The sequence below is a fragment of the Dermatophagoides pteronyssinus genome, unplaced genomic scaffold (genome assembly GCF_027571235.1).
Source record: "Dermatophagoides pteronyssinus isolate colony J.1.1.1.1 unplaced genomic scaffold, Derpt_VIB-CSIC_2022.12 sq0004, whole genome shotgun sequence".
Lineage (NCBI taxonomy): Eukaryota > Metazoa > Arthropoda > Arachnida > Sarcoptiformes > Pyroglyphidae > Dermatophagoides > Dermatophagoides pteronyssinus.
The window spans coordinates 2,475,607-2,502,676 of NW_027461528.1; the positions used below are offsets into that span (position 1 = coordinate 2,475,607).

Below are 27,070 nucleotides of genomic sequence, written 5' to 3' on the forward strand. Positions count from 1 at the left end.
TTTGAACAAAAACGTATATGGAAAAAATCAAACAAACAGAAAAAAAAAGAAAAGAAAAGAATTTACCATTGAAAGAATCGATAGAGAATAAACGATTGTATAGAATGTCATTATTATTCTTCGATGATGATGATGAAGAATCATTTTGTCCATATGATTTTGACATTTGATGTTGATTTTCTTGATTCATTATTGATGAAATTATATTGCAACCATCATTAATAGCCATACCACAAGGTAAATTCAATTGTTGTTGTTGTCTTTGCCATTGTTGTTGTTGTTGTTGACAATATTGTTGTTGTGATGTAATAATATTTTTGATACAATTTTTTCCATCATTACTTTCGATATATCCTTTGGGACATCTGTTTGTTATTTTTTTTTACCAAAAAGGGATGGTAGGTAGGGAGAGAAATTAAATATGGACAATTTTATTAATGAAATGATAATGATAATAATCGAAAAATTACAAAATCAAAATGATAATAACAAAAATAGAAATCACCATTATCATGATAAAAAAAAATCGATTTATCAGGTGCAACAAAAACAACAACAACGAAAATCAAGCGCATATCATTCTCGAATAAATTACCGAGAAAAACCGAAAACACTTCATTTTAAACAGAACAGTTTTTCTTCTTTTTTTTTCGTTGAAATTATGTTCAAAAAAAACCAAACATTTTCACAGATATTCTATGAAGTAATTATAAACAAGAATTTTAAATTTTGTTTGTTCATTTCGATTGTTTATAACAAAAAAATAACTGTTAGTTGAGCAACAACAACAACAACATTATGAATAAATAATGTTTGTAATTTTTGTTTTTGGTTTCCGGTGTTTGTTATAAACATTGTTGCTGTCTATATCATTGAATTCTATTTCATTCTATTAAAAAAAACAGAAAAAAATTGTGAAATGAACAAGAAAAAGTTTATGAGATTGAAATCTCACCGGAATTTGAGAATTAAAAAAATTTGAAAAAATTGCAAAATTTTTTCAAATTAAACGAATCGATTCTCTCTCTCTCTCTCTCTTTCTTTTCTGGAAAGTTTTCATTTGGGTGTGTGTTGCTCAACAACAAAACATAAATAAATGAATCAAAAGAATTTGAAAGTAAAAGAAAATAGCAAAGAATCAAAAGTGAAACAACAATGAAAAAAAATGATAACTGTCCTTAATGATCACATGGTGTGAACGAACAACAACGAAAAGAATCGGAAAAAAATGATGAAAATTTCTTGAAACTTTTGCTGTGTTTTTTTTTCATTCTCTGAAACAACAACAAAAAAAACTTTTCACTTCAAAATGAAAATGAAAAAAAAAGAAAAACACATGTAAAACAATGGCAAAAACCAATGAATATTTATAAAGAATTTTTTCCACTTTTTTCACTATATTTCAAACAACATCATCATCATAATTATGTGTTGGAATAGCCAGAATAGCCAGAATTTAGTTCATAACTAATAATAACGATAATAATGATGATGAAATAGAGAAAAAGGAGAAAAAAAATGTTCATGTTCAATGTTCGACGGGGTGGATAAAATTATGAAATCTTTGGGTAAATTTTTTTTTTTTTTTTTTGATCAAAAGTCAATTACAAACAAAAAAAAAAATGTGTACACCTTTTAATGGAGAAATCGATTTGCTAAGGAAAAAATTTAGCTAAAATCAGCAGTTTATCGGAATTGATTTGCGTGTTGACAGTGGTACAAAACAGAACCAAACAAAACAAAAAAAAGATAAGAAAATAAAAAAAGTATTATGAGAAACTGACCTGCATTTGGCAACCATCCATTCATCGATACAGATGAATGGTTTACGACAATGTAATTCAATACAAGAATTGATCGGTGGTGATTGACATCCGTTACGAATATTTTGCTGTTTTGTTATCGAAATTTCAATAATCATTTCTTTATTCTGATCATCATTATTGTTGTTGTTGTTTGGTTTGGCATGTTTCATTGTTGTCTTATGTTGTTGTTGATTTTTAACGGCCATCAAGTTAATGTTCGAATGGCTTAATGATGGATGATTCGATGAATCTATTGGCCATTGCTGTTGTTCATTGATTATTCTTCGACCATCATTATCATTATTTGATAAAGTATTTGGACGGTCAATTGTATTGAATGGTTGAATAAAATCACCCAATGAAATGTCAATGTCATTTATTTTCAAATCACTAATACAGCCTTTATTCGAATCCAAACAAAACAAACAAACATAAATGAATGGGAAAAAAATGGAATGAAAACAAAAAAAAAAAAAAAAAGAGATTAGATTAGATTAGGAATGACAATCACAAGTCGATTCTTAGAAACAGAACAAAAAAAAACAAAGAACAAATCATGTAAAAGCATTTTGTTTATGTAATAAATACCATCGGCAAAATTATCAATAATGTTTGTTTTATCAACGGTCAAATGACTGACATCACCACCGATAACGATATGTTCACTATTCATATCGAAAAGAAAATATCCATCATATAATGATCCACCATATTTCAATCGTCGACGATTATGTTCATTATTAAAATTGTTCAATGAAGAATAACGTGCCATTTTTCCAACACCACCATTATCAAGAATTAATTGTGCTGATTGTCCCATACGTATAGCACGTACATAATGCCAACGACCATCATTGATTAAGAATGAATCGATCGATAATCGATGTTCAGAAGATTTAATTCCCGTTGGATTAAGATTGAAACGAAATACAATATGAGCTTCACGTATTTCGATTAGACAATATGTTTGTATATTTTTACCAATCAATTTAATGATTCGACTTTGCCATTGTCGTGTACGGAAATAGAAATCGATTTTTGTTACAAATCCTTTATCATATTCAGTATGATAAAATTCTGTCATATCAAATGTAGATTGTGTCATCAAATTATCATTATAATTGATAAGTTTTAAAGAAAGTTGTAGAAAACTTTTCTGTAAAAACAATACCGGTCGATCAATTTGTTCACAATGTTTGCCATAAAAACCTCGTGGACAATGACATTTTACATGATTATAGCTGCCATCACAATAGCCATTATTTTGACATTTTTTATTAAGAAAAGCACACAATGATTGAGCTATATGAAGGGGAATATAAAAAGAAGAATTTTTTTCGTTCACAATCAAACAAATCATACAAAAAAAATTGTCAAGAATTTTTGAGAAAAAAAAAGAAAGAAATTACATGAAAACTTACATGAATGGCAACCAATTTGTGTATTAAATGAATGATGTACATTGATAAGATCGTATATATGATTGTTAAAAATAACATTCTTTATACAGCCATTAAAACCGACAATACGTTTGCGTCGTATGGATGATGTCGATGATGATAATGTTGATGGTAATGGTTGATGACTAAGTGCCGACATTATAATCGGTGGCAATATCGATTCGATACTAACATTGTCATCATTAAAATCTGTTATCGAAGATGTTGTCGATGTTGCTGTTGATATATTAACATTTTTAGACATTATTTTCGATGCCATTATTGATGTTGTTGTTAATAGTTCGATTCCACCCAATTGTAACGGTGAATTTACATTCAAAACATGTTGAAATTTTGTTATAATCGAATAATTTTGACATTTTTCCATTGTCATTCGATCAATGTCTGAAAATGATCCAGTATGATAATGGCGATATTGATCATCATTATTCAACGATGATGATGATGATGATCGTTGTTGTTGTTGATCATGTTGAACATGATGAATACATGCATCAAGCATTAAATGTACTAAATTTGAATCAAATTGTATATCCAATTGATGCCAATTTCCATCATTTAAATGTCCATTTTCAATGTTAATAGTTATTTCTTGAATACCGGAACCAAAATCAAATAGTAATCGAGGTGATCCTAGAATATTTTTTTTATTATTTTTTTCCCAATCGAGAATATATAAAAAAAAATAAGTATCGAGTAAGTTGTACGGTTGTAAATAAAACGAAAACGAAAATAAATAAAAAAGAAATAAAAAGTAAATTGTTGGAAAAAGAAAATGATATGGTGAAGAGAAGAGAAAAAGAAAAGAAAAGAAAAAGAATCCAATCAAGTATAAATCAAATCACAAAATATTGATTACATCAGGATATATCATCAACAAGCTGGCTTGGTTTTCATTATCATCATTGTTATATCATTCAAACTATTTCTACATTTTTACATCTAACCAAGTCAATATAGCGAGAATATATCTCAAGAGAATTATTATTTTTTTTTTTGTGAAAAGAGATATTTTTTTTTCTGAATGAACAAAAAGAAAAAAAGATTGAATTGAAACTAGTGTAACAAAAAAAGGAACTCAACGATGATGAACTCAATCATCATTTTCACTATCTTTCCTGATTGTATATAGTGTGATGATGAATGAAAGAAAAAATGAACCAAATGACAATGGTCCGAAAATGAAATCAAATCAACCGAATCGAGTGAGAGAGCTAAAATGAAATGATATTCTACTGTTTGGGATAAAAAGGAAAACAAGGGGTAAGCAAAAAAAATAATAACAAAACAAAACAAAAAAATGAATCAACAAACCATCAACCAATTCAAGAAACATGAAATCCGTTTCATCAGATTGTTGTTGTTGTTCAATACCGGTTCCATAAAATGATGATGTTGATGATGATTTGATTGGTCCATAGTAGAAAATAATTCCATTAGGATCGGTTGTTGATATTTGTACACTAAAAACATTTTTACTTTTTGTACAAATTGGTAATGGATCTAGCCATATAATTCCATCCGATTTGAATGATCGTATATTGGTTATTGTTGTTGTTGTTGTTTTTGATGGTTGTATAATTTGATCTCGATTCTGTTGTTGTCGTTCATATTGTTGTTGTTGTTGATTATAATAATTGATAAAAAGACAACGAAAATTAAGATTAGTGATCGATGTCATTAGGCTACGTGTAAAAAGATTTATTCGTTCTTGTTGATAACAAGATGCAGATGCAGATGTGGATGAAGATGATGATGATAAATACAATGATGGTGGTTGACATAATATCTGATCAATATCACAGTTAAATTTATGATCAACAATATATGTTAATAATTGATCAAAAACACATTGGCACTTAATTTTTGTTATAATATTTATACCAATAAATGATGTAAAATTTGCATCAATCAATTGATATGGATCAGTCCAATCGATTAATATATCTGTCATACAACCATTTGATTGTTGTGAACATTGATGATTACGATTTTCTTCATTCATCATACAATCATTGATACCAAATTCAATAATATTAAGATTTGTTTGTGAACGAATATGATCACTAGCTATTTTAGCCATTGAATTTAGATAAATTGATGATAAATATTGATTATTTTTTCTTGCCGAATAACGTATATCTAATGATGATAATTTTTGATTCCATTTGATCGAAATAATTGCCAACCAATCACAATTGAATAATTGTTTTAAACATAATTCTAATCGTTCTTTATGGCTAATTATTTGTCTACGTTTTTGCCAATCCCATATTCGTATAAATTCCATTGCATCCAATAAATTAATTATTCGTAATGAACCGGAATTAATTATTGCTTCAAATGGTAATGATTTTATCATAATATTCATTGTTGATTGTACCATATGTTGATAACGACGATCAAATATTTGAAATTTTAATTTAAATAATCCTTTTGAAAGTTTTCTTGCTAAAACTTGTCCACGATTTGAATCGATATAGAAATTATTTCTTAAATTTGAATCTATTGTTGATGTTGGTTGTTCAAGCCAGGAAAATTTTTTATCACCAACATCCCAATCATCAGGATCTTCTACATTGATTTGTCCCAATTCGATCGGTCGATAAAGGCTTTTTTTCGTTGTTGTTTCAATGTCGGCAATGATTTTCCGGAGAAATGGGAGAAAAAAAAAAGAGAGAATTATTATCATTTTTTGGGATGTAGTTTTTTTGGAAAAAGTAACAGTGAAGAAGAAAAAAGAAACATTCAAACACCATAATTATAGATCAAAAAGTGAAATTTTTACAAAATGAAAAAAGCAAAAGCAAAAAAATTCAGACAATTCAATTATTTTTTCTCGCTATATCAGTAACATCATCCATTCTCACTATCGAATTTTTATTATTTTTTTTTAATTCTTTGCCCCCACCCCCTCCTTTTTTTTTACACGAGAGTGAGGAATTACTGAGCCAAGGATATGGTGGTAGTGGTATGGCAGGAAGCAAGTGGATCTTGCTCGTCACCAAAATCCAAAAAAAAAAACAAATCGAAATTTTTGTTTCAAAAAAAAATTTAACAAAATAAAACACATTTGATTCAATCAAGAAGACAAGAAGATAGATTATCAATTTACAGGAAATTTGATGATGGTGATGGAGAAAAAAGAAAAGAATTTTTTTTTTTTGTCGTTTCAATCTAATCATCAATTCATTCATTTATATACGGCGTAGTGGTGGTGGGTGTGTGTATGCTGGCGGCGGGAGGATGGGTGTTTGTGTTTTGTTTGAAATTCGATTTTTTCGTTTTCGTTCTGTTTTTGTTTTTTTTTTTTTTTTTGCAAATCAAAAAAGAAAAATGAGATAAAATTACCATTATCATCGCCAAGAGAGCAAAGAAAAAACTCAAATCATGATCATCAACATCGTTGAAAACACTAACGTTAAATGAATTTCGTTTTTTTTTTTGTGAAAGAATCATTTTTGAAATATTTTTCTGCGAATGGCGAGCTATCATCATTCTGGGGTTTGGGTCGTTGTTTGATATTAAGGAAAGTGCCAAAAAAAAAAATTTGAATGAAAAAAAAACAGAATTGATTTTTGCTTTTTTTCCATTTTCGTTTCTGTCTTTTAGCTTTATTGATACAAAATAAAAGAAGAAGCAAAAAAAGGATAGATAGCTCGGGTCCAACCGAAAAAAAACGACTAAAGTGGTAATGGGAAGCCAAAAAAGAATCTAATCATTTAGTCTAATATGGAAATGGATGTTTCCTTTTTTCTTTATTTTCATTTCGGCTAAACGTATGTTTTTTTTTCTTGTTTGAAAGGAAAAGAATTTTTCGACATAAATTATATCGGCAATGGAAAAATGTTTGTTGCATTGAAGAAGTAAGTAAAAAAAAAATTCAACATTTCATTTCTTTTCATTGTTTTGGCCCGGGTTTTTTCATTCATTCTTTCTCTTGCTTTCCCCATAGATATATTCTTCTTGGATTCTCCATCTTCATAAACTATGAAACTATGAAACAAAACAAAAAAAATTTTAATCATAATAGCATTATATGATGATGATGACATAATTCATTGAGAATATCTCATATGGGAATCACACACATGCATACTTTTATTTATATTAATATGCATAGAATGAATATTATTTCGGTGCCATTTGTTTTGCTTTTTTTTTGAAAACACTAATAATAATCTTTGTGTCTTCTGTTTGCTGGTTTGGATGTTCACGTTTACCATGATTTAAAAGTATTTAAATTACAAACAAAACAAAAGACATTTTTTTTCCACACAATTTTTCGGTTTGGTTTGACAAATGCAATGAATGTCACCAGAAAGAAAAGAAAATTTCCCGTATTTTTCTATAGATTAAGTTTTTTTTTCTTTGTCAACAAAAAAAACTTTATAAATTCTGAGAAATTTTCCAAAAAAAAAAATTACAGAATATTTAGCTAATGAAACATTGGTCAATCAACAGATTGAAGTGGCAAGCAAACTAAATATTTTTTTATATCAAGATGGTGGTAATTCAAAAGAAATCTTTCCGGAAAAAATCACGGAAATTATTCGCACGTTGAAATACAAATATTTGAAGAAACAAAGAAGAAAAGAAAAAAGATGAAAAAAAAACAAAAGAAGAAGAAGAAGAATACAATCGAAGGAGAAAATAAGAATTCTTGAAATAGAAAATTTTCTTTTTTCATTTTTTTTTCCGAAAATTTTCTCTGGCGTTTTTTTGTGTTTCCGAATTCTCGTGAAAAACAAAACAAAACAAAACAAATCATAACCCTATGATCATCATTATCATTGAAAGATTTTTTTTGTTTGTTTTCGAGAAAAACAAATATCCAAAATTAAAAATGAAAAAAAAAATACAAAAATGAAAGCCGCCAAAGGAAAATAAAATAAATGTTTGACATCTCCTCGGCTGTTGTTGCAGATGAAAAGAATTTTTTTTCCCGAAAAAACAACAGAATTCATTTTTGCTTTTTGTTTTCGTTTTGTTTTAACCATGTTGCCTACATTCGGGTTATCATTATTATTATGTGAATGTTTATTTGTGGAAAATGAATATGGAAAGAGAGAGAAAGAGAATTCATTCAGAGTGAAAAAAAAACGAAAAATTTCATTTTCCTATCAATTCAGTATTCTCAAATTCTGTGTGTTTTGTGTTTTCATAAATGTATAGAATGTATACGATGATAACAAATTCCACATTCTGGAGAGAAAGAGAGGGTGAGAAAACAAATTCTTGAAAAAGGTTATTTATTTATCTTTTTTTTTCCACACAGAAAACAAAAATGAATCTAATGAATTGAATTGAATTGAATGCAAAAACATTCAAATAGAATTTTAAATTTATTCTCTCTGTTTTTATTTTGTGTTTTGTATTGAGTGCCATTCGTTTGTTTTAATATTTTGATATTTTTTTGGCCAAACCACGATGATGACAATGTCGTTTTTGTTATAATATTTTTAAAATCGATAATTTTTTTTTATTATCTGGTTTCGATCGATAATTTTAAACAAATTTTTGGAAATTATTTCCTGGAAAAATTATTTCGGGAAAACTTTTCTTACGATCAAGGAAAATCCGTAAACAAGCAGCAACAACAACAGAAAATCAAAAACAGCAAAAGCAAAAAAAAAATGATGGATCTTCAAAGAAGATTAAGAATAAAAAGAGAAAGTGAAAATTCTGTTTTTCACAAGCAAAAAAAAAAATCTTAATCATAATAAATCACATTCACACACAATAGACAAAATATTCATGAAATCTTTTTATACCGACAAAGTTGCAAGTGAAAAAAATGAAATGAAAAGAATCTAGCTACTGATCCAGTATAAAAAACAAGAATTTTTTTTTGTGACAAACCTTTTCACTTGATTCTTTGTTGTTGTTGGTGGTGATTCGTCAACATTTCCATCATCATCATCATCGTCATCGTTGTTGTTGTTGTTGTTGTTGGTTTTTGTTCGCCATTGTTGTTGTTGTCGATGTTGTTGTTGTTGATTATAATCAACATAAAAAACATGAACATTTTTCCATCCATCTTTCATATCATTATCATTAATATCACCAATAGTTATTGTTATAAATGTTGTTGATGATAATGATGGATAACCAGAATCATTGACAACAATTGGTATTTGATATTGTTTTTGTTGTTCACGATCAAATGTTTGTCTACTATATAAAATAGCATGTCCATCATCATTATTATCACCATTTTGAATTGATTCTAAACGAAATTTTTGTCGTATAATTTCCGATGCATTTGGATCAATTACGAATGTAAATGGTGGTCCATTTCCTATTTGTTGTTTTTTGTTTTGTTTCAAAGAAGAATTACAACAAGCAAATCAATGAACAATGTTTAAATCTTTGTTTATCTAGAATGTTTTTGTTTTGTTTAAATCTTTGTTTATTTAATTACCTTTAGCATAATCATCACGATCATAAGCATAAATATTACCTAAACGTGTTGGATGAACATTTTCCTGTATTGTTGGTAATGTTTGATTGATTATAAATGGTGCATTATCATTAATATCATCAACATTTATAACTAATGTTGCTGTTGAACTTAATGGTTGATCTGAATCCAAATCGGTTGCAATAATTTTAACAATATGTAATGAAATTGTTTCACGATCTAATTGACGATTAAGTCTTATAATACCGGTATCTGAATCGATTTGAAAATATTTTTGCCAATTTGTTTGTTCATCCAGACTATAATAAACTGTTTGTTGTTGTTGTTCAAAATCGCTATCATCATGTTGATCAATTGTTGTTGATGATGATGATGATGACATTGAATGACGTCGATCTGGATCATAGGCAATAAATTTTGCTACAATCGATCCTAACGGTAATGTTTCAACAACAGTAATATTTAGAAAATTTTGTAAAAATTTTGGCTTATTATCATTTATATCACGAATTTTTATATAAATGTAACAAATATCACTATGTTTTGGATCATTCAAAATGTCATTCGTGTTGTATTCGTGATGATTATATGTTTGTTGTTGTTGTTGTTTTCGTTGTTTTTCATTGACATTAATTACGTTTATATCACTACCATCATTATTATTATCATAAACACTATCAACATTATCAGTGACCAAAATTTTAAGCATAATAAATCGTTGCCTTGGATTTTCATAATCCAATGTTCGTGTTAATAATAATAAGGCACAGGTATTTGTTGAATAAATTCCTGTTGTTTGATTCCGGGTTAATTGTCCATTTTTTAATGAAATTTTTTTATTCATTTTTTGTCGTTCAATTCTCTGATTATTATTATCATCATCGGTCATCTTGTCAATTTGTTTGACAATAAAATAATCACTAATATTCGAATGAGTGAATTGATCATCATTTTGATCATTGAAATTCATTTCATTTTGTAATATGATTGGTTTTGATGACCATTTTTCTTGTAAAATTTTAAATGTAAATGAATTACTTTCAGGCAGATCATTATCATTGATAAATAATTTGAGCAATATTTTTGATTGAAATAAATTTGTTGAATTTTTTATTGATGAATCAAATTGATCATCATTTTCATCCAATTCAATATGCCATTCATTTTTTTCAAACATTGGTCGACAATCATTTTGATCCAATACTGTTATTTGAACGGTTGCGTTTGCCTTTTTGGATCAAAACACAAAAACGAATGAAAAAAAGTAAAATTAAAATTTAAAAAATCAGAAAAATAAGAAAAGTAAAAAATGAAAATCTAAAATTTAAATTACAAAATCCAGAAAAAAAAATATTCTGTTGGGAATAATCAGACAAAAAAACAACAACAACAAAACGACAACAACAACAACTATTGAACAATAAGAACCCGAACATCAAACAACAAACAACAACAAAGTGACATCCGAATATCAAAAAAAAAAAACTGACTGCCTTGTCAACAAAGATATACAACACCACCAACAACAACAACAATGATAATATTGAATGATGAATACATTATTATGAAGAAGATAGGAAGAAGATATTCCCATTCATTCATTCATTCATTCATCATTGGAAAGTATTTCCAAATGGTATAAAAAAAATATAACAAATTTCTTGATGAATAATAAATAAATAAATAAAATATGTTTTCATCCTTGGATCGAATATTATTGTTGTTGTTTGATAAAGTTAAATTTTTTTTATCATTTTTTTCGAAAATAATAATAATAAAAGTAAAATGCCGGACCAATGGTCTATTTTAGGTGGATATAGCCATTGAAAATTTTATTTTACAACGAAATAGTTAAGCATCATCATCATCAGTGGTAGTTATTATTATCGTTATTGGACAAATGTCAAACAACAACAATGAAAGCACAATTGAAATTCGAGAATAATGAACATGGACAGCCAAAAATATTATAAATAGACTCGAGTGTCCGGTATAAGGTAGATGACAAATGGGACAAATGTGAGACAAATGAAATAGAATTATCGGATCCAAATGGGGTGGATATAGAATGACCTCGATTTGAGAAAAATTTTTGAAAAATTCCTCCCCCCATCACAAAAAAAAATTAAACTTTACAAAATGCTTGTTTCGGCATCTTTTTTTATCATCATTATCAACATCCAATCGAATTTGATTATTATCATCGATTGGACATTGTTTTTTTTTGCCAGTTTCTTTTTCCTTTTTCCAGTTTTTTTGATTAAAATCCTGATTGTGATCCAAAAAAAAAAGTTTTAGTTGGAAAGAGAAGGGAAGAAGGGAAAGAAACATTTTTTTCAGTTTGTTTCAAAAACTTTGTTCATTTCTCTTTGGAATTTCATTTTGTTTGTTTGTTTGTTTGATGAAAAGTTTCTTTATCAGTCGAGACAACAAAAATGTAAATAAAATAACTAAAAACTATATACACCCTGGTATATCCACCAGAATCCGGTCCTCTGATTTGAATATTGAAAAAAAAACAAAACATTCCAACTTTAAAATGCTTTTTCACTTGATTTTAACTTTGTTTTGTTTTTTGTTTTTTCGCTTTGGCCAATGTAAAGACAAACAAACAAAGATGATAAATATCACAAATTCCAAATGTTTTTTATTCCATTTTTTTGTTTAGCTTGATTATCACACTATTTTCTCTCATCATTTGTATGAAGAAAATAAAAACATTGAATCTCCATATATCGTATGAGATTCAATGTTTGAGATTCCAATCATCCGTCCAAGAATATAAAAAAAAATGCAAGCTGGAAAAAAAATCCATAGGTTTTTTTTGTTTGTGTTTATTTGCTTCGTTATTTTCTGTTTTCTGTTTTCTGTTTCTATTTTCCTTTCCAAACAAACAATCCGAAACAAATACCATTCGATAAGTTTAAGATTATATTTGTTAGATACATTTTTTTTGTTTTGTTTTGTTTTGTTTACTTTTGCAAATAGTGGGGCGAGAAATTTACAAAGAATCGATCAAAAGAGGAAATCCTTAGCCACCCTGCAAATGCTGGGAAGAAGCAAAAAAATAAAGTTTTTTGATTGAAGGATTGTAAAACTTATTATTATTTTTTTTCAAATTTGAAAAAAAAACTTTCTATTTCAACAATTGTGAAAGTATGACAGTGTGGGTGAAAATAGAAAAGAATTTTCTCAAAAAAAAAAAAAAACTTTGTTACAAAATCATTCGAATTTTCGAATGTTGTTGTTTTCAACTGCAGTTCAAAAAAAAAAAATGATTTTTACCCGAAAATAAACCCAAAACGATTCATAATAATAATATCCGATTCTACGGATATTTACCAACCGAAAAAAAATATTCAAGTAACAGGGAAAGGGATCAAAAAAAAAAAAAAAGATGGTGATTATGATAAATATCCGAATGATATTATGATGTTTTTTTTCCTGTTTTCAAAAAAAAACCAAATTTTCTCAAGATTGTGCTTCATAAGAACCATATTAACCAACGAAAAAATCTAAATGAAAAAAATGTCTTTTTTTTGTGGAAAATCGGTGGCAACAAAACGACGACGACGACGACGACAAAACAAAAAACATACGGTAAAGAATATAAATGAAAAATGAACGAATCCAGAATATATATTTGAGTGAGAAAGTTTTGAACGGGTAAACAACAACATTTATTTTGATTATTGAAAATCTGTATACGAATATGAATATAGCGAACCAAAATCGAAAACCAGAATCGATCGAAATGAAAAAAACATTCGAAATTCTTTTTTTTCCATGCAAGAATTATGATTGAAAAAAACGAAATTTATTTCAGAAACAAAAAACAAGTTTTAAAAACTATCACCCAAGACATACCTTGTAACCATCCGGATCAATAGCCGAAACAATAATTGTATAGTTTGCTATTTGTTCACGATCTAAACAACAAACATTTGTTATTATCCAACCAGATTTCGAATCAATACGAAATATTTGTTGACCATTTTCATTGTAATGATTTTTTTCGATAAAATATTCAAGTTGATTATCATCAGAATCATCATCCGTATCATCATCATAATAATTATCATAATCAATAGCATAAACCTGTATGATTGAAATATTTGCCCAATTATTTTCGGTAATATTTCCTTTGTAAATATTTTCCATAAAAAATGGTTTATTATCATTAATATTACGTAAATAGATGATAATTTTTGCCCAACTAAGCATCTGTTTTGTTTGTATATTTTGTGCATATGCATTTAAACGATATGTTGGACGGCCATTTGGATAATCATAATCTAATGATTTTAATAAAAATATTTCACCATTTGTATGATTGATTGAAAAATTATCAATATAATTCGGTAATGGTAATCGTTTTGTTGTTGAATCAATTTTTATTCTTCTGTTTTTATTATCACCATCATCATTATTATTATCACCATTTGAATTGTCGTCGTCATCATAGTCATTATCATCATCTTCATCATCTTCGGATGGTTCAAGAAAATAACGTATAAAATGTTCATGATCAATAATGTTTGTATTATCATCATTCGTTAATGTTATCTGTTGTAAATTAAAGAAAGAAATGTAAAATAAAGTTTATAAATTGAAATATAACTGGAATAAAATACAGTAATAAAATTAACCACAATGTAATAAAAAAATAGAGAGAAATTTCCCGGGAATGTATTTTTTTTATTACATCATCATTAGAAATGTTTAAAAGTTTTTAGATGTTTTATTTTTGTTTTCGACACTAATAAAACAAACTTGAAATATATCTACAACTGACATAAATCTAAGAAAGTGTTGAATGTATAACCGAAACATAAAGATATTAAAAATTCTGTTAACCGAGGTTATAAAAAAAATAGGAGAAGAAAGAATTTATTTACTGTAAAATTCTGTGATGACAGTTATACTATATAATTAATGTACTATGAAAATTGAATTGAAATGAAGTGAACTTGTTTCATATTGTTTGACCATTGTTTGACTTTCTCTCGAAACTTGTCAACTTGTCACCAAAGAATTAAAACCACACACACACACATTGAAAAACCAGCGAAAAAAAATGATTAAAATTGATGAATTTATAAACAAGAATAAACAGAAAATAATTTAGATAAATTGAATTTTGAAAAACTAACTTAAAAAAAATGATTGCATTTCTATCAGTTTTTTTTGGATTTTTGTTGTTCCAATCAAAGGTCAAGAACCAATTATTAAATCGAAAAGTAAAGTATTAAAAAAATATACATGCCTGTAAAAGACGTTTAGGTAATGAACGATCATCTTCTTCATTAATTTCAATTTCAAATGTTGGCCATTGTTGTTGTTGTTTATCATTATTTGTTGGTCGTCGTTGTTTTTTCTTCATCATCACATTATTATTATTGGCTGGCCGTAGACGTTGTTTGTTTAAATATTTTCTTCGTTGCCAATATTTTCGATTATATTGTTTGTTGGAATCTATGTGTGTAACGAAAATTTTTTAAAAAAATATAATAACGAAGAAGGTATAAAATGATTATTATTACCTGGACGAGAATTTTGATATTGTTTATCATTACCATTATTATTATCACTATTGGCCATTATTGTCGAAATTGTTGTTGTTGAAGGCGTTATTAAGGCTTTTATGTAATAAGACTAGAGAAAAAGAAAAAATGAAAGTGATGGTGGTGAAAAGAAAAAAAACCACAACGACAAATGATGAATGGACTCAAACATTTTCCAAAATATTTTTCATTTTGGATTCCAAAACAGTGATGAATCGTACGAGAATAACAAAAAAAAAGAAGAGAAAAACTTACGTTTGAATTTGAAATGGATGGATTCGTTTCTGGCAATGATGATATTGAATGATTTGATTGCCGATGATATGAATGATGATGATGATGATGATGATTATATCGATCATCACCATCATCATAATCGATAGAATTATTATTATCATCATTGTTGGCAGTAGTAGTAGTGATGATACGATTTTTATTCTTTTTAGGTATACGATATTTGGAACGATTTCGATATGGTTGATAAGGATGATGTTCAGTATCAAGATGATGGATTCGATGTCCAAGACGAACTATTAGATGGAAAAAACAATGAAATATTTCAAAAAAAAGTGAGAAAAAACAATGATTGAGAATATTGAAAATATTGGAAAATCGGGAATACATTCGATTTCCCGAAAAAAACTTTTCGAAAAACATTTCACAAAATTTTCGAAAAATTTTCCCCTATTCTGATTGCCAGATTTTTTTTATTTATTTCACCATTTCCTAACACTCCTGTATTCAGATTTTGTTCAAAATGAAAATGTCATAAAGAAGTAAAGAAGGTCGTTATTGTTTACACATCTCTAAATACTAAATAATAAAATTCTCAAACAGCCGAAAAGAAATAATCGATAAAATACCCCTCTGAAAAAAAACTATCAAACAAAAATCTTTGCTATATTTACTCTTGGGTCTTTTCTGATCGTTTATATTTTTGGTGTTTGTATTATGGTCATCATCATTATTATGATTATGATGACCATATTTTTTCTCAAATTGTAAACATTAGAAAAAATAGTAAAGTCAAGCAAACAAACGAACGAAAAAAATTGACCCGAATTTCGAAAAAAAAATAACCGACTAAATATACAAACACACATCAATAACCGAGAGAAAGTAATCTTGAAAAATTTTCAATCGTTATTGCTTGTTTCGCGATCCATTCTTATTTACAATTTTCAACAAATTTCAAAAAATAGAAAAAAAACAACAATAAAAAAAAGAAGAAAATATTTTTTATTAAAAAATCAGTGAAAAACTGAATTTCGACTGAATTAGTTCAATTATTTGTTGTTTTTGTTGTTCTCTCTTTCATCAAACAACAACAACAACAACAACAAAGCTAGGGGAAAAAAGCCAAGATTATTCTAAAACTTTTTTTCTTTGTTTTGAAAAAAATCCAAACTCATTTCAAACATCATCAACGAAATAAGTAAGTATTAAACAAACGAACAACAACAACAATTTTTCCAATTACATTAATTAACATTATTTGGATTCTGTTTGGTACATATCCAATAACTATTTATACACACACACACACACACCGATTCTGTATTCTATAGAATTCGATATAGTGAATCGGGTTGAAATAGTGGATTTTTTTTCACTGTTACGGTTCTTGTTGCATGGATTAATTTTCATCATCATCATTATCATCCTTACTCCATAGCAATGTAAAAATCAAGTGTCAAGAATCAGAAAATTCAACAAAAAAACAGAATTATAATTATAATGAAATGAACAACAAAAAGAAAAATAATAATTTAATAGTGAAAAACAGAATAAAATTTCGACATAATAATGATAACCGTATGGTAACAACAACAACAACAACAAGAAAATAATGAAAGAATTTTCATTTTTTTTTCAACGGCGAAATTCTTGGATTTAATCATTTTTTTCATTCGCTTATTCATTCATTCATTCCCGTATTACGATTCCCGAAAAAAAAGCCGGTAATAGTATGTAGTAGTCGATAGTCTCGTTTCATTCTTTTCATGGGTTGAGTTTTGTTTCGTTTTTTGCATATTAATGATTTTTTTGTGTTTCGTTTTCATTCTCATTTTATTCTCTACAGTTTAGTTTTGTGTTTTTTTTGTTTGAGTTTTGTAATCAGATGAATAATTTTCATTTCATTTCATAATCGTGTTAATTTTTTGCTAGGTTACTCTGAACATGAAAGGAAATTCCACTGAATTGAATCGGAAAAAAAAATTCCCAGCAATCAAGTCAAACGAGAGAAAAAAAACTTATCAGATCAGATATAAAAAACGATATAAAGCGATTGTGAATGGACAAAGCTTATATGAAGTAAAACAAACAAACAAACAAAATGTTAACAATGTTCTTGTTATAGACACACACACACACACACACACAGTCTGACCTGACACTTTTGATTGCACTTTAATTGTAAAATTTGACATTTGGATTCATATTACATTTGAAATATAAAAACGAGAAAAAAAAGGATTGAAAAATGAAATTTGAAACAAGCGAAGAAAAAAAATTTTCGATTCAAAAGATCGGAAACGCTAAACAGGAATTGATTGTCATGATTGTTCACAATGTCCATAACAATGTGAGATTGAAATGAAAAAAACAAATGAATAAAACAAAATGACAATGTCAGACAACACACAAAAGAAAGAAAAAAATCTTGAAGAATTAAATGTCCAAAGGATTTTAACGATGATGATGAAGAGGATGATGACCCTTGAAATGACGTCAAAGAAATGAAAAAAAATAGTCTCACATTTCCTTTTTTATTATATTCTGGAAATTCATCTTTTTCTTTTACTTGATTGATGTTCTATATTTACATTCACATCATCTTTATCATCATTTTCAAAACAGAGACTTTGTTGTGTGTGTGTGTGTGTGTAGGGAAAACAAAACAACAGATTGAATCAATCGATCGATCGATTAGTAAACAAAAAAAATGGATCCACCAAATGAAACAATCTAGCATTCTTTTCCCTTCCTTCTTACACCCCCTTGTTGGCCCATCAATTTCCAAAAATAAAAAAATAAATGTATTTCCAGGAATAAAAATGGAAAAGAAAAAGGAAAAATACATAATGCAAATGCAATGATGATAATACATCAGTCTATTTATATAGATAGAAATAGAATCCATAAGAATAAGAATAAGAAAAAATGAAAAAGATAGGCCAGATAAAAATCTTTATAATAATAATAATAACTGAATAATATATTAAACACAAAGTAACAAAATAGTTACAAATCAAGTGTTTAGTGTCTTAAAAGAAGAAACCAGATATGTTTTCTGTCTCTCTCTCTCTGCTTTTATTTTTTTGGTTGCGATCCAGAAAGATCCAGAAACAAAAACAAATCTGGTTCAATTTGGTCAGCCAAATAAAAACATGACGAAATTTGCAGCTTTTCTCCCACTCGTTTTGATTGAAACATCTCTGCAAAAATGCACCAAACAAAAAAAAACGAAAATACAAAAGAAATCCTATAAGCATAATGCATAACAATTACCGAAACAAAGAAAAACATCAGATTATGTAAAAAAAAGTTTTAAAATTTAATGATCAAAAAAATTTTTTTTTCAAGTCATTTAAACATCATTTATGGACAGGCTAACCGAATACAGAATCTTTTGTTTTTCAACAGATTTCCAAGAAAATCGAAGCAAAAAAAGAAGGAAAGAATTTTCTAGATCTAAATACAAGATTTGCCAAAAGTGTTTGAATACTTGAACAAAACATAGAAAGAAAAAGAAAAATTCATTACATAACCGACAAAAATTGATGAGAAACAAGAAAAAGAAAATTCAATAAATGAATTTTACACAAGAAATGAGTGATTTTTTTGGGTAACCTCGAAGAACTGAAGGAAAAAAAGTAAAGAAAAGAAATCCAATTGATCATTGGGAATGATTATGAAAACCATCAACCAAAGAAATGGACTAAAGTAAACATACACACACAAAAATACTTGACACACAAACACATAACATAAGAGAAAAAAACTTATAAGAAAATCATAAGAGAAAATTTTTGTATACAAAGTTTGTGTAGATGCAATTTAGATTAAAACTTTTTCTTTCTTTGCTTTCCGTTTGATTATTCTGAAGAAAATTGAATCATCACCATCTATTTACATCATCATCCATATGTGACGCCTTTCATTACCAACCAAAAAAAAAGAAAAAAAAATGAAATATCATTTTGGACGAAAGTGAAAATGAAAAACTTTTTTCCACTAAGAGAAAAAAAAAGGGAAGAACTGGATGATGATAAAATGATGGTAAAAGAGGTGTGTGTGTGTGTGTGTGGGTAAATTGTCAATTGATGCGGCATTTGAATATCGATTTTGTTTTTTTATTGAATAAAAAAAAAGAGATAATTTTAAAAAATTTGAAAATAAAACTTTTTTCTTTTTGTCCCATCAATAATGATAATAATAATAATAATATCGATTGTCCAAAATCGATATTTTCGTTCATCATCATCGAAAAACAAAAAAAAAACAGTTATCCTAACAATTTGAAAATCCTGTATCAATTTTTTTTTTTTTGAAGAGAAAAAAAACAGAATAATGGTAATAAAGACTGGAGGAATAAAAAAAATGGACATCATCATCGATATCGATATCGGATATTATTATCGCAAAAACGTCGAATCAAGATCTTTTTAATAATAAAAGATTGGTGGCTTTTTTTCTGTAAAAAAATAAATAATGATATCTAATATCGAATAAACGAAAAAGATTGGAACATTTCTCTCCATTTCTACGTCAATCAATTTACCAAATAACGAATATAAAGAAAATAAATGCCCATCGTCTAAAAAAAAAGTCTAAAATGAAAGATTCTTTTTTCCATTTCTTCTAAACATTGACATGATAATGATGAGTCTATCGGGACCAATATTAACAACAACAACAACAACAGCAAAAAAAACGAGAGATCGACCAAACCGAACTAACCGATCGACTGACCGACCAACTCAATGACAACCAAGATAGACACAAAAGTCAAGATCTAAAAAGAAGAAGAAGAAGAAAAAAAGATGTTTTTCAAATAAAAAAAAAAAATACGAAAATATCATAAACCATAAAATGACACTTTTTTCTCTCTTCTCTCACCATATACATACGGTATTTGGTAAAAAAAAAGATGATGAAGAGAAATAAAAATGAACCGAAAAACACCAGAAAAAAAAGAGACTAACTATCCACGAAAACTATTATGACAATGCCAGTGTTTTTTTTTTGGTGCCGAATTAAATGCGAAGAGAAGAAAAAAGAAAAATTGAAAGACAAGATGCAAGAAGGAAAAATAATACTTTGTTACACAAAAAAATATAAATTCTGTGATCAATATTATGGATTGAAACTAACGAAATGAAGAAGAAGAGAGAAAATGATCTGTACAATTATTATTATTGCTGTTGTTTGTGTAAATCGTCATCTTTCGATGTTTTGTTTTGTAAACGAAAAAGAGAAGAGAAGAGAAGAGAGAAAGTCAATTCTGACACACAGAGATATTCTTGGTATTCTGGGTGTCTATAATAATGATTTTTAATTTCAAGAAAGCAAGCAAGAAAAACATAATGATGATGATGTGAACAAATAGATGTTATATTTTTTTTTCTTCTTTTGAAAAAAATGAAACAATATTCATATGTTTTTGGGATTTTTTTCTCTCAGATCAAATGAATGGGTGAAAAAGAAGATTTGAAAAACCAAATTTAAATGCTAAAAAAAGTTTTCAAATGAAATGGAATCTGTTTGTGTAAGTGATATTGATTTACAGATTTACAACTGAATACTGATGATGCAAAGTGTTGTTCTTTCTGTTTTCAGAGGATGAAATGAAGCAACAAAAAATTAAATACAAATTATATAAGTAAATGAAAAATAACAACAGGAAACATTGAACATTTAGTCCAAATGATGTCTGCTGTAGACAAAACTGAAATAAAACAAAACAAAACAAAAACTTTAAAACAGTTTAAAATCCGGAAAAAAACGAGGAGCAGAATTTGCAGAATGAACAACAAGGGTTATAAAATTCCGGGGTTATTGTTGTCATCATCATCATCATCATCATTTATAATAAGAGACTATGAAGAAATTGATTTTGAAGAAAAACAACTAACTAACTAAAAGAATTGAAAACAAGGAAATGAAACAAATTTCACTTGGGAAAAATTGGGAAAAACAGTTTAGGAAATGATGAAAATCATATCATCATTTTCATTTGAAAATAGCAAAGATCATCTGGCCAAGATTGTTGATTTTCAGTATAAAAAAAAAATTGTTTCTGTTTTCGTGTTTTGTTGTTGTTGTTTTTTTGGTGAGTTTAAAATGAAATCTGGTCTTTTGATTATCATCATCAACGACTGCTTAATTCAATTAAGAAAAAGTCTATTCGATGGTAAAACCGTAAAGAGATAGTGAGAGAAAAAAGACAACCGGATTTATAATACAATTTTCACATTATCATCACCAATTACTGTTATTTTTTGCATTTAATTAAGGTTTTTTTTTAAAATAACTTACCATCATCATAATGGAATGAATTTTGATTGAAATCAATCGATGATGATGATGATGAAATATTATTATTCAATAATGTATGATTATTATTATTATTGAATTGAAATGTATCATTAATATTTGTTGAATTGTTTGATTGATCTGGATCATCTAGACCAACTTTGATATATTTTGTAACTAGAAAGAAAGAAAAAAAGAAGGGAAAAGAAAATTATAAAATTAGAATTATCATTTAAAACTCGGAAAACAAACAAACAAATCATTCGATCGAATGTTTGTTTCGAATCATTCATCAGTTCCGCAAAGAAAAAACATTCGATTTGATCATCCAAAAACGACGTAACGGAATTTTATTGCAAAAATTCATTTTTGAAATCAAAAAAAAAAAAAAAAAATCAAAATTCGATCAAAATCTCAAAATACACAAGAGATCAATCCAATCTTTTCAACAACAACAAAAATTTAATGTTTAAAGAATTGAAAAGTTTTATCTCTATCTATCTCTATTCATGATCATATTTATTGATTATGCTGATGATGATGATTATAATTTTCATTATTATAATCATCATCGACAACAACAACAACAATCAAATTCAACTATATTCTCGATTCTGAGAACTAAACAAACATCAGCAACAAAAAGAAACCGGGTAAAAGTAAGTAAGAGTTTTTTTTCGGCGGCAAACGATGATGATGATGATGATGAATACAATCCATTACCCATGAGAATGATTCGCGATTGATAGAAAAAAAAGAGACCGAGATAGAGAGAGAGAGAGAAAAGTTTTTTTTTCGGTTTTCGAAAAATCAAGAAAAAAAAAGCCAAACGATCATCATCATCATCATGGAATGTTTCGAAACAAGATGTTGTCTCTTTTTTTCTGTAATGTTATTTGTGAGTGGCCCGACAGGAAAAATAAACAACAACAACGACGACGACGACGACGACCATCAAAATACTGATCAAAATTCATGGATTCAAGTAAAAAAAGAAAATAAATCGAAAGTCTTTCCAACAACGGATATGACAGATTTTAAGGTAACTTTTTTTCTGTAATCGATTAACATAGTTTGTCGATAGATTTTATATTTTTTACTTTCATTTCTTATTCATCAATTTTTTCCCGCCGCTTCAAAAAAAAAAACTTCAAATAAACTTGAAATGTACAAACTTATGGGAGAGAGAGAGAAAAAGTTTCTGAAAAGTTTTTTCTGGAAACTTTTTTTATGCCGAAAATAATCATATTTTTCTGCTGCTGCTGCTGATGATGTTACTCGAAATCGTTATCGAAAATTTAATTAATCAGGTCATTTTTTACAAGTGTCGACAATTTGATAATTTTTTGCTAATCTCAAAAAACGATATGATAATGTTGCTAAACAGGCAAAACAAAAAAATCGATGATAACTGATTTTCATGATTTATTTATAGCAACATTGTTGTTGTTGTTGACATCGTCGTTGAGTTTGATCATCCACAATGTTGTTATTTTTATTTATAATTACCGTATTTTTATTACCGATTCGATCGGAACAACAACAACAACAACCAAATATTTTTGAAAATATTTACTATTGTATAAGTGAACAATCAAATTTTCAAATTTTTCCATGTAATCCAAATAATAATGAACGTCCAGATTTTTCTCATGAAAAAAATCAATCCAATATTATTGCCTATGCACGTTTTATTAATCATATTAATCGTACTGGTTGGTCGGAATTAGATATCGGTACAAATCCAAATCAAAATGATTATCTACAAGCATATTTTGCTGGTTATTTAGAAGGTAAATTAACTAAAAAATTAATACAAAGTTATCAATATAATATATTGGATGGTAATGAATGTCAATTATATAAAGATTTTATTGAAAAATCATTAAATAATACAATTGAACGTTCATTGAAAAAATCAAATCAAAATGATCCATATTGGATACAAATTCAATTACAATTATTACAATTAGCTGGTTTGGATGATGGTTATTTGAATACAAAGATCAATAGGAAAATAATATTAAATAATCCAGATTTTATATTAAAAAATATCGATCCATGTGGTACAATATTATTACATCTTTATACTGAATATGATGATCTTGAATATCTATTGAATCATCGACAACCATCAAAACAACCATCTGAACATTGTTCAGCATTAATAAAAATATTACCAAACCGAAAGGATATCTATGTATCACATGTAACATTTGCAAATCTAAAATCAATGTTACGTATAATGAAACGTTATAATCTAAATTACCGAACAAGTAATTCAAAAACATTGGTTATGTCCAGTTATCCCGGTACATTATTCTCTATTGATGATTATTATATTCTTTCCGAACATATGATAGTACAGGAAACAACTATTCATAATTATAATCTGGAATTATATAAAAAAATTTCAATAAATGAAATGATTTTTGAATTTTTACGTACAATGGTTGCTAATCGTTTAGCTAGAAATGGTCAAGAATGGTCAAAAATATTTAGCTATTATAATAGTGGTACATATAATAATCAATTTATGATTATTGATTATAAAAAATTTCAACCTGATCAGCAAAAAATTCAACCGAATTTTCTTTGGATTCTGGAACAAATGCCCGGTATAATCATAGCAAATGATATGACCGAAATATTATTAAAACAAACATATTGGCCAAGTTATAATGTACCTTATTTTAAAGATATTTATAATATAAGTAATACAAATGAAATGTTTCGAAAATTTGGTGAACATTATTCATATGATAAATGTGGTCGTGCACAAATATTTAAACGTGATCATAATAATGTTTTGAATTTGAAAACAATGTATCATCTAATGCGTTATAATAATTTTTATAATGATCCATTATCCAGATGTAATTGTACACCACCATATACTGGTTATCGTGCAATATCATCACGTTGTGATTTAAATGATCCAAATGGTCATTATCCATTAGATGCTTATTCATTTCGTTCATCAGCCGGTTTAGATGTAAAATTAACTAATTATAATCATTCAAAATTATTACAAATGATTGCTGTTAGTGGACCAACATATGATCAGGTACCAGTATTTAGTTGGCAAACAACTAAATTGAAAAATATTAAACATTTAGATCAACCAATTGAATGGAAATTCAAACCAATTCTAACGGATTGGAATCATACAAATGTAAATGGTTTCAATGAATTTCAATTTGATTTATGAACAAAAAAAACTGACAATTTCTTCATTCAACAACAACAATAATAATAAAATTGACCACGTCAAATCGATCAGCAAATAAATCAACCATAACCGTATAATCAATCAGTTTTTGTTTCTAAATTTCAGCAAAAAACAAAGATGATAAATTTTTTATTGAAAATTTTCAAAGATTCATTCATGCACAGACGGTAAAAGAAGAAGAAGAGGAATATTCAATATAAACACAGACATTCCATCGAGGGCAAATTATTTATTTATCAAATTCTTTTTTGTTGAAAAGTAAATAAATTTTAAAATTATAAACAAAAAAACATTGTAGTTGCTGATGTTGATACTTACCAAGATATGTTGAGGCACCGGTTAATATGAATAGAAATTTGATTGGTTCCAACATGATTGGATCAAATAGTGATGATGATGATCACAATGAAAATTGATAGCAAATTACTTTTGAGTTTCCAAATGAAACAAGCGAAAAAAAAATTCCAGAATTATGTTTGAAATTGGAAAAAATTATTATTATTATTATCGATACAAACAAACGAAAAAAAAATTGATAATAACAATGATGATGAGGAAAGAATTTGAAAAATGTCTTTCAAAATGAAATGATTCAATGGAAAAAAAATACAATCATCATCGATGATACAGAACAAGAAAAACAAGAAAAATACCAAGATAACAAGATAAATTGATTCTATTTTTTTGTTATTATTTTTCTTGTTTTCATTTCATTGTTTCATTCGTTGGATGCTGAAGTGTTGAAATTTGTTGTTGGGAAGCTGATTGCGAAATGAAAAAAAAAACAAATACTATTTTCACATCGGAAGATGATTGGCTGATTGGTCGGTCGATCGGTTTGGGTTGAAATAGAGAAAAAGCGGCGTTCGAAGTTAATGATTTTAGTGAAGAAAAACAAAAAACAAAACGAAAATTTAATGATTTTCAATCGATAGTGATTAGTCGAGAAAGATTGAGAAAGAGTAATCGAAAACAAAACTGTCGAAAAAGAAATTATTTTTTTCGTTGTTGTTGTTGTTGTATATTCATTCATCAAACGAATAAAGGAAAGGCACTCGAACCAAAAAATTCCGATGACAATGTTGATACAATAAACACCACATACACAAACACTGAGATAAAACTTCACTGATGAATGAATGATGGAATGAATCTGATGGCTTGAATCTTTTTTCTTTTTTTTGTTGCTGGTTAATTCGTTGAGTGTTGTTGTAGATGGATGTGATCAGAATTTTGAACGAATTTTTTGCCGTTGTTGTTGAATACTGAATGGATTCTGGATTCTGGAATCTCTGTGATGAAAAGGAATGAGCAAAAAAAAGAAGCTATGTGAGTGAATATAGTGATAGAATCTAATAATCAACTATACTGGCTTATATGATGATTAATTTTCCGTAGATAAAATAATGAATTTCATAGAATTAGTTTCTGGTATTTTTTTTCTTTTCAATGGATATACCAAAAAAAAAAAAAACAAACTATTTCTACCCAAACACATCCGAATCAATTTTTGTCAAATTTAATCAATTTATTCATCAATGAATCTATATATAGATTATCAATGAAAAAAAAATTCATAAATGACAGAAAATCACGATGAAAAGAATCACGGATATTGTTCGGAGAAATTTCTTTGCTTTGTTTTGCTTCACCGAAAAAAAAACGAAAGAAAAACCACAAAATTTGGTTTAATTTATTTTCTACCGTTTGTCCGATTGGAAAGAATTAATGATCAACGATCAAAGATAAAAGAGACAGAGAAAAAAAATCGATCCGAATAACTTTAAAGTTGATTCCGGTATATTGATCCAGAAACAAAAGCAAAGCAAAAAAAAACTCTCCGATTCAGTTAAATGAACCATAGAGAACCGCGTAGATTCGGGTGTGTGTGTGTTTGTGAAAAATATTAACCCCGGAATTCCATTTCTGTGTGGAAATAGTCGACTGTGTGTTTATTTATTTTTCATCGCTTTCCCCCCCGGCCGAAAAAAAATTTTGATATATTTTACGAAAATCAACGAATGAACGAATGAAGAAACAAAGAT

At 27.5% G+C, this 27,070-nt stretch overlaps 2 protein-coding genes across 4 annotated transcripts in view; one reads left to right on the forward strand and one right to left on the reverse strand.

The window, feature by feature from the left end:
- Window positions 1–25,486, reverse strand: part of LOC113798969 (putative neural-cadherin 2) — a 30,415-nt gene extending 4,929 nt beyond the window's left edge. Inside the window, exons 1-13 of one of the 3 annotated variants that reach the window (XM_075819425.1) lie at window positions 25,344–25,486; window positions 21,797–21,970; window positions 15,509–15,783; window positions 15,233–15,344; window positions 14,956–15,164; window positions 13,557–14,255; window positions 9,690–10,917; window positions 9,128–9,566; window positions 4,580–5,877; window positions 3,227–3,898; window positions 2,394–3,107; window positions 1,785–2,205; window positions 67–365 (exon numbers count right to left, since the gene is read on the reverse strand). In XM_075819425.1, the coding sequence (XP_075675540.1) occupies window positions 67–365; window positions 1,785–2,205; window positions 2,394–3,107; window positions 3,227–3,898; window positions 4,580–5,877; window positions 9,128–9,566; window positions 9,690–10,917; window positions 13,557–14,255; window positions 14,956–15,164; window positions 15,233–15,344; window positions 15,509–15,783; window positions 21,797–21,970; window positions 25,344–25,398 (6,595 nt within the window). In that variant the 5' untranslated portion in view covers window positions 25,399–25,486. The remainder of the gene's footprint in view (window positions 1–66; window positions 366–1,784; window positions 2,206–2,393; window positions 3,108–3,226; window positions 3,899–4,579; window positions 5,878–9,127; window positions 9,567–9,689; window positions 10,918–13,556; window positions 14,256–14,955; window positions 15,165–15,232; window positions 15,345–15,508; window positions 15,784–21,796; window positions 21,971–25,343) is intronic. The other 2 variants (XM_075819426.1, XM_075819424.1) reach the window with 2 other exon arrangements.
- lama (phospholipase B domain containing lamina ancestor) lies at window positions 23,053–25,315 on the forward strand. The gene has a single exon (XM_027349567.2). It carries the CDS (start codon window positions 23,277–23,279, stop codon window positions 25,002–25,004), a length of 1,728 nt encoding a protein of 575 aa, XP_027205368.2. The 5' UTR covers window positions 23,053–23,276; the 3' UTR covers window positions 25,005–25,315.
- Window positions 25,487–27,070: the final 1,584 nt, after the last annotated feature.